General features: G+C 34.1%; 1 protein-coding gene across 1 annotated transcript; it reads left to right on the top strand.

Annotated features, from left to right (window-relative positions):
* Positions 1 to 1,652: 1,652 nt before the first annotated feature.
* Positions 1,653 to 7,106, top strand: LOC11430522 (ETO1-like protein 1). Its single transcript, XM_003590534.4, has 5 exons — positions 1,653 to 2,401; positions 2,500 to 4,209; positions 5,219 to 5,510; positions 6,177 to 6,486; positions 6,585 to 7,106. Exons 1-5 carry the CDS (start codon positions 2,274 to 2,276, stop codon positions 6,803 to 6,805), a joined length of 2,661 nt encoding a protein of 886 aa, XP_003590582.1. The 5' UTR covers positions 1,653 to 2,273; the 3' UTR covers positions 6,806 to 7,106.
* The last annotated feature ends 1,220 nt before the right edge of the window (positions 7,107 to 8,326 follow it).

The raw sequence follows: 8,326 nt of genomic DNA, 5'->3' as shown, positions 1-8,326 counted from the left end.
TGATTTTAGGTCATTTTTTGACCTTGAATCACCCCTCTGCATTTTTTTTTCCTTTCTTTCGATCTAAGTAATTGATTTTCACACATATAAGTTTTTCTTGTGTTTTTCGTGATTTTGTCGTCTGAGTGTGACATTGCGTTGTTTGTCGTCTTGTGCGGTGTTGTTTGATTTTGCTTCTTGTTGCGGTGTTCGTTGGTTCATATTGAAAGATTAGCTTTAGTCAATAACAAATTTAATCAATGATTTCGATGTCAATGTTGTAGATCCGAAAGTATGCATATTTTGGTGAATTTTATTTTATCATATAATTTGTATGCATTTTGTCGATGTATACTATCGACTTGGGTGTTGTGAGTTTGTTCGCGTATTTACTCTTAACATTTTTAACGATGTTGATCATGTTATTACATATGATGTATTCTATCAATTTGAATAAATGAATATCATTTTACTTTTGTGGAAAAAAAAATCTAAAGGGTATTTGACATCAACATTTTAATGTCAAAATATCATTTCTTATAAACTAATTAGTTTTCAAATTAAAATAATTTATATTCTTTTGTTTTTTTGAAGGAAAAATAATTTATATTCTAAAAATTAAATCGATACTCCTGTAAATTTTGAAAGCTATATCATATACGAGGAACTTATTTATTTTTACGAGTATATCAGCTATCTGGAAAGACAATTAAATGACTAGGAGAATGAAACATAGACATCAATTTGAACGAGGAATGTATGATCTTTTGTCTTTGACATTTGAAAAGGACTCCGTAATACCTGGTAATGCCATGCTTATGTTAATTTCATTTTGATATTTCAAGTCGTTTCATTACACCTTTTTCGCCTCCGTTTTTTTTTGTTCCAAGGGACAAGGCCTCTGTTTTATTTTGTTGTCATAAGTCACGGATAATTCTTTTTTTTTTTTTTTAAGGAAAAAAGAAAGTCAAGGATAATTCTATTTAAAATGTGCTGGATATTAAATATTGATTTTTCTTTTGCCTAGATTTTAAATTTGATGAACACAATGATATTGTTGAAATTTGATTAAGTATTTAAAAATAAAAGTAAATTTTAAATGAAGTTTTATTTACAGATATTAATATTCAACCAAACTTCAAATTCCTACAGAGTTTAGTCCTTCTACTACACCCAATCACATTAGTTTTGTTTAAATTTTTATTTGTGTCGACATTTTAACTTATGTTTTTATCATTTGATTCATGAGACATCAATATTTTTTATTTTGTTTTGTTTTAAAGATCATTCTAATAAGTAACATTGTCTAAGAAATTCAATAATACAAACATAATTATAATTATTTTTTCAAGTTTGTCCACGTTAGATAATATATGTGGGAATTAGAGTTCAAACTTTATAATTTAATTTATTTATTTTATGAAATGAATTCTAACCAATCTACTGCTTGACAAAAATTTTCTCTGAAAAATATAAATCAAATAGTTTGTCTATTTATTTAGTAATGAAAATTTTTCATTCATAATTTTAAAAAATTAAAAATTTATCACATTTATTCTTTAATTATATTTTTAGGTTCTTATCTCAAGTTAACATTCTCCATAAACATTTTCCATTTTTTTTTTTTTTTTTTTTTTACGGTATGGTCCACATCCAACAAATAGTGGCTGCAACTTCTATGGTGTCCAACACACCAACAACAGAAAAGATAGTGGGAACTCAGAATCAAAGTAAAAGTTATTCACTTTCCCTTTCACCAAACAGAACACAAAGTTCAATTTTTCAAATTAGATCCTCCTTTCTTCTTCAAACCCTTCATTTCTTTCTTTCTTCAGATTCAATTTTTTCTTCAATTTTTCAAAACTTTCGTACCCATTTGACCCTTTCCTGCATATTCCTTATTTGATGCTAAACAAAACACACTACAATACAAGCATTAAATGTTTATCTATTTTTGTTGAATACAAATCTTGACTCAGATTTTGTCAACCCATTTATCTTATTTTTTATTTTTTACTTCTGTGGTATAAAAAAGACAGTAATTTTGATTATTTTGATGTTGATTGTTTTTATTTTCTAACAGGGTAGGACAAAAAGGACCAAAATGACAAAAAGTTTTGTTTTTTCTTTCTGGGGTTAGGGTATTTTAGAGTTTGAGGTTGAGGGTAATAGTGGAATGTGACTAGTAGGTAGAAGCTTGTTTTTTCTTTGTCCCTGATTTGTAAAGGTTTGATTTTGAAGAATATAGAGTTGTTGTAGTGGAGATCTGGGATTTTTTTCGTGTATTATGCCCTATGAGGACTTTCTTCAATGGAGAATCATCCAAAGAAGAGCACCTAAGTTCTCTTAATCCACAATCATGGCTTCAAGTTGAAAGAGGGAAGCTTCCCAAATTGTCATCACAATCCTCTTCTGCATCAATGTAAGCTTTTTAATTTATTTTTTGATGTTTAGTTTTTATCAATTTTTAGATAATTTACTGAATTAAGTAGTTTGATTTGATGTTAATTATTATTATAGTGAATCTCTAATCAAGGTCCAACAGCCTCCTGTGTTACCTTTCTTTAAACCGGTTGATTATGTCGAAGTTTTAGCTCAAATCCATGAAGAACTTGAGTCGTGTTCTTCACAGGAACAGTCAAATCTGTTTCTGTTTCAATATCAGGTCTTTAAAGGACTTGGAGATGTTAAACTGATGCAAAGGAGCCTTCGCGAAGCATGGCGGAGGGCAAGTTCTGTTCATGAGAAAATTGTATTTGGGGCATGGTTGAAATATGAGAAGCAAGGAGAAGAACTAGTTGCTGGTTTGTTGACTGGTAAACGTCAAAACGAATATGGGCCGATAGATGTGGAGTCTCATATTCCTTCTGATGTAAAGGTAAGTTCCCAGGAGAGTGTTTTGATGAATGGGAACAACACTTCACAATACGTTATTTTTATAATTGGTGATGAGAAGATAGTTTGTGATAGACAAAAGTTTTCTGAACTGTCAGCTCCGTTTCGTGCGATGTTAAATGGCGATTTCTGGGAATCGTCGTCCGAGGCTATAGATTTGTCTAAAAATAACATATCTCCTTCGGGTATGAGGGCGATAAGTTATTTTAGTATGACTGGTAGTTTACTTGAACAAGTCTCTCCAAAGCTTTTGTTGGAGATATTAGTTTTTTCCAACAAGTATTGTTGTGATAGATTAAAAGAGGCTTGTGATAGAAGACTTGCATCCTTAGTTATCTCCAAAGAAGATGCTGTTGAACTCATGGAATATGCTCTTGATGAGAACTCAGTTGTCCTTGCAGCTTCTTGTTTACAAGTCCTTTTACGTGATCTTCCTCACTGCTTGAGCGATAATCGGGTGGTGGATATATTTCTTCATGCTAATAAGCAGCAGTTAGCAGTTATAGTTGGTCAAGGTTTATTTGCGCTTTTCTGCTTCTTAAGCGAAGTTTCTATGAACCTTAACTCTAGTTCAGACACAACAGCTCATTTTCTGGAAAGGTTAGCTGATTTTGCTGAAAGCAACAAGCAGAGACTGTTGGCGTTTCATCGATTGGGATGTGTAAGACTCTTGCGGAAAGAATACGATGAAGCTCGCTGTCTTTTTGAGAGAGCTGTAAATAATGGCCATATTTATTCTGTTACTGGTTTAGCTCGACTTGACTCTATAAAAGGTGAGAAGGATTTATCTTATGAGAAGATCAGCTCAGTCATTTCCCCTGTTACTCGACTCGGATGGATGTACCAAGAAAGATCACTATATTGTGATGATGATTTGAGATGGAAAGACCTTGAGAAAGCAACTGAACTTGACCCTACTCTTGTATATCCCTACATGTATAGGGCTGCATCTTTAATGAGGACAGAGAATTCTCAAGGTGCACTGGCTGAAATTAATCGGATACTTGGCTTCAAACTTTCGTTAGAATGCTTGGAACTCCGGTTTTTTATATATCTGGCTCTTGAGGACTACAAAGCAGCCCTTCGTGATGTTCAAGCGATTCTTACTCTGTGTCCGCGTTATAGAATGTTTGAGGGGCGTGTAGCTGCATCTCAACTCCGCACTCTTGTGCTTGAGCATGTTGAACATTTGACGACGGCAGATTGTTGGGCACAATTATATGACTGTTGGTCTGCTGTTGATGATATTGAGTCTTTATCTGTTATTTATCAGATGCTTGAATCTGATGCGGCAAAAGGTGTTCTATACTTCAGACAGTCATTGCTTCTCCTCAGGTATGATGTGAGTGAATGTGTGGTAACTGTTATTACTTGTAAAAAGTAATTGAATTCTACTTAACTCCACTATTGAACCTTAGGGAATAGGATGTTCTGATTGGTTTTTCATGTATACATATATTCAATCATATAGTAGGTATCACAAGCTCACGACTAAAAAGGTTGATAAATAAAAATAAGGCTTAGATGCACTTTTGGTCTCCCTATTTTGCCTAAATTAAAGTTTTTGTCCCCCCATTTTTAAAATTGGGTTTTGGGTTTGCCTTGTTTCACAATTTTCAGGATTTTCCACCCCACACCCAATGTTGAAGTTCTTTTGCTGATGTGGCATTGTCATTAATGATGTGGCAATGAAGTGGCCTGTCTATTTTGATGTGGCAATGGCGTGCCATCATGTTTGACATGGCACTTCATTGTCACATCAGCAAAAATGCCTAAAAATTTGGCGGTGGTAAAAAATCGCGAAAATTGTAAAACAGATTGACCAAAAACCCAGTTTTAGAAATAAGGGGACTAAAACTTTAATTTAGGCCAAATATGGGGATCAAAAGTGCATTTAAGCCTAAAAATAGTTTTTATTTTTTATCTCTTCCTGTTATGTACATGTAGGATTCTTTGTTCACTTGAAAACATTATCTATGTAGAGTACCTACACTTAAGTTTGAAAGTGTGTCTGATACGTTTTAGACACCAATACATGTGGCTACATTCAATTATTTTTATTTTCTCAAATCAATATTGTTGTGTATTTTTATGTGCCCGTGCCGTGTTTGTGTCTGTGTAAGTACTTCATAGTTCACTATATCCCTCTCAAATTTATATCAAAACAACCACAAGGAGTAAAAATCCACATCATAAAATTTTCCTTTGAGATCCAAGCTATACCTCTTGGAGTCATCTTGAAATGCATATTCTCCTGCTTGAGGAACTCCTTTCATGTATTGTAATACTGGTTGAAACTTATGTATTTGATGGAGTAAAAGAATCTGACATTTATATGATTTAGGCTAAACTGTCCTGAGGCAGCTATGCGGAGTTTACAGTTAGCTTGGCAACATGCATCAAGTGAGCATGAAAGACTTGTATATGAGGGGTGGATTTTGTATGATACTGGTCATTATGAGGAAGGGCTCCAAAAAGCTGAAGAGTCTATTTGCATTAAAAGGTCTTTTGAGGCATTTTTCCTAAAGGCCTATGCATTGGCAGACTCTGGTCTTGGTTCAATATGTTCTTCAACTGTTATTTCACTTCTCGAAGATGCCTTGAGGTGTCCTTCTGATAATCTGCGCAAAGGTCAGGTACGGTTTTTTCTATTGTACCACCTTCTGGAAATATTGCTCTAATCAACAATCAGTGTTCACACAGAGGTTAAGTACAAAGTTACGTTTGTAAAAAGAAATGATTTCACGGAAATTTATTAGCAGTTATTGGTAATTTTGTAGAAGTTCTGATGTGTAGGCTCTAGGTAATACCAATTTTGTGGTAAGATAACATGCAGGGGTATAAGGAATTTATGACATGTTTACTTTGTGAAAACATTTTTTTGTTTTTTGTTTTGTAGAATTGTATTTATTTTAACTTGCTAATAAGAAGATGGGAGACTTTCTAAAACGTCAATGTGATGGAGAGAAGAGGAAGTGCTAGCTAGGGATTCCAAAACTAATGAAAATAGTTCTTTTGACATTTTCATTGTTTTAGGAAATGCAAGACAATCGTTCACTTCAAGAGTCTCTTTTCTCCTTGTTAACAAGTAAAACTAACACAAATTTTGGGAGAAAAAAATAGAAAATGTTTTCACAAAGTAAACGAGGCCTTGGCAGAATGTATTAATACTAATAAACTTGTTAGCCTTTGTATAGTTGGTTATATTTGTAGCATCACATCATATCTAGGTAAGTATGCTACTTTGATACAGTTATTAACTTCAGAGTTTTGGTATTATTTTGTTCCATTTAATCTACCAGGCCCTGAACAATCTTGGAAGTGTTTTTGTTGATCATGGAAAACTGGACCAAGCAGCCGATTGCTATATTAAAGCCCTTAAAATCCACCATACTCGAGCCCATCAGGGTCTTGCGCGTGTTCATTTTCTAAAAAATGACAAGGCTGCTGCTTACAAGGAAATGACCAAACTTATCGAGAAGGCAAAAAACAATGCGTCGGCGTATGAAAAGAGATCCGAGTATGGTGATCGTGAACTCACAAAGGCAGATCTTGAGATGGTGACTAGACTAGATCCACTTCGTGTGTATCCTTATAGATATCGAGCAGCAGGTTGATATTTTTACTGGAGTTGCAAATTGTACTCGATCATAATTATGTTATTGCAGCCAGTACTTGACAATATGTGTATATGGTGAATGTGATTGCAGTTTTGATGGACAACCATAAGGAACAGGAAGCCATTGCTGAGCTATCTAGAGCTATTGCATTTAAAGCTGATTTGCACCTCTTACATCTAAGAGCAGCGTTCCATGAACACAAGGGGGATGTCCTGAGTGCGCTAAGAGACTGTCGTGCTGCACTCTCGGTGGACCCAAACCACCAAGAAATGTTGGAACTTCATACGCGTGTTAATAGCCACGAACCATGAGTCAAGTTCGCGAGCTATGAAGAATGAAGAGACCGGCATTTGTACAATCATCAGCCGTCATGAAAATTAAATTTGTAAATGCAAAGTATAGTTAAATTTGAATGATTAGAGCCATTTGTATACTCTGTTGTAATGAAAACATGCCCTGATATCATTTTCCTTTCTAAAGAGGGCAATGCCCAAATTTTGTAATTTATATTCTTGCTATCCTTTGGAGATGTGTTAAGAATACCAGATATATGTGGCTTATCCTCAACGACCATACATGTATTTTATTACCGCATCTAAACGTTTTTGTGTATTCCTCTTCTTTACAAGATAAGATATCCACCCTCTTTTTAGACACAGTTTTAAAAGTCTGATATAACTTAGTTGTATTTAATCAGTCATTCGGTCTATCCTTAAATAGGTTGAAGGATTGATAGGCGAACATGGATGGAACTGGGGTAGCTGATGCTAGTTCTCGAGTTTCTTTCCTTGATCATATGCCTTATGTCAGTATTTTCAACTCAATTACTATTACGCTTCCATTACTTTTTATCTACGAAGCATTAACATTTAACAGACACCTGAGACGACCTAACTTTTCATGCCTGACACCAACATGTGTATGTTTAATAAGAAGTGTTAGTGCTATATAGTTTTTAGTATACTCCATCCTTGTTTTTAACTGCACACACACAATCCAAAAATAAATATTGTAACTTGTAAGGCTAGAAAATGTATTATTCCATTATGAGTTCTTGTTATAGTAGAATACTGAGCATGATGATAGGAAGGGTATTATTCAATCATTGTATTAAGACTTAAATTTCTATTACTTCATCTCCAGGCTTTGCTGCAGGCTCTTGGTGATAGGAATGGTATTAACCGGTTTGGTAACTTCTCTGCTCCGCTTGATGAAGCATTAGTTCACGTTTCAATGGTAACTTGTGTACTGTTTGTATAGCTATAACCATTAACTCTGTTAAAGATTTAAGTTAATGTGTGTTTGGGGGAATACATATGATTTGTCCTTGCTTACAAATATGGTAAATAGATAAAGAAACTTTGAAACAATATAATGACTATTTGCATGTGTGACTTAACAACCATACATTATCATGTTGAGCCTGTTCCCTTGTGTCAAGGCTTTCTAGTTGACTCTAGCAGTACTTGTTCACAAGGTTTCCCAATTGAAATTAGGAAGTTTTAACCACCATCTTGATCACATTTATAAGCTTATTTTTCCACTATAATTTATGTTTTCTATTTCACTATATCTTTCTTCCCTTACCTTGTCCCGGGTTTATCTGGCTGACCGCATCTTGGTTATGATTTAGACTTACCCACTCAGAGGGTTTGGACATATGACATTCAGGTAGTACATGTCTATTTCATCACTTCATGGTTCAGTTTTAAATTTTGTACATATAGCTTTTCCCTATTAAGCTGAATCTTAAATTGGAAGAGATACGACATGAACATGACTTTATAGAGCTAGAGGCAATCCTTAACCTATAAACCGATTTTGTAAGATTG

Source organism: Medicago truncatula, chromosome 1 (assembly GCF_003473485.1).
Source record: "Medicago truncatula cultivar Jemalong A17 chromosome 1, MtrunA17r5.0-ANR, whole genome shotgun sequence".
Lineage (NCBI taxonomy): Eukaryota > Viridiplantae > Streptophyta > Magnoliopsida > Fabales > Fabaceae > Medicago > Medicago truncatula.
This window is presented reverse-complemented; position numbering and strand designations above follow the sequence as displayed.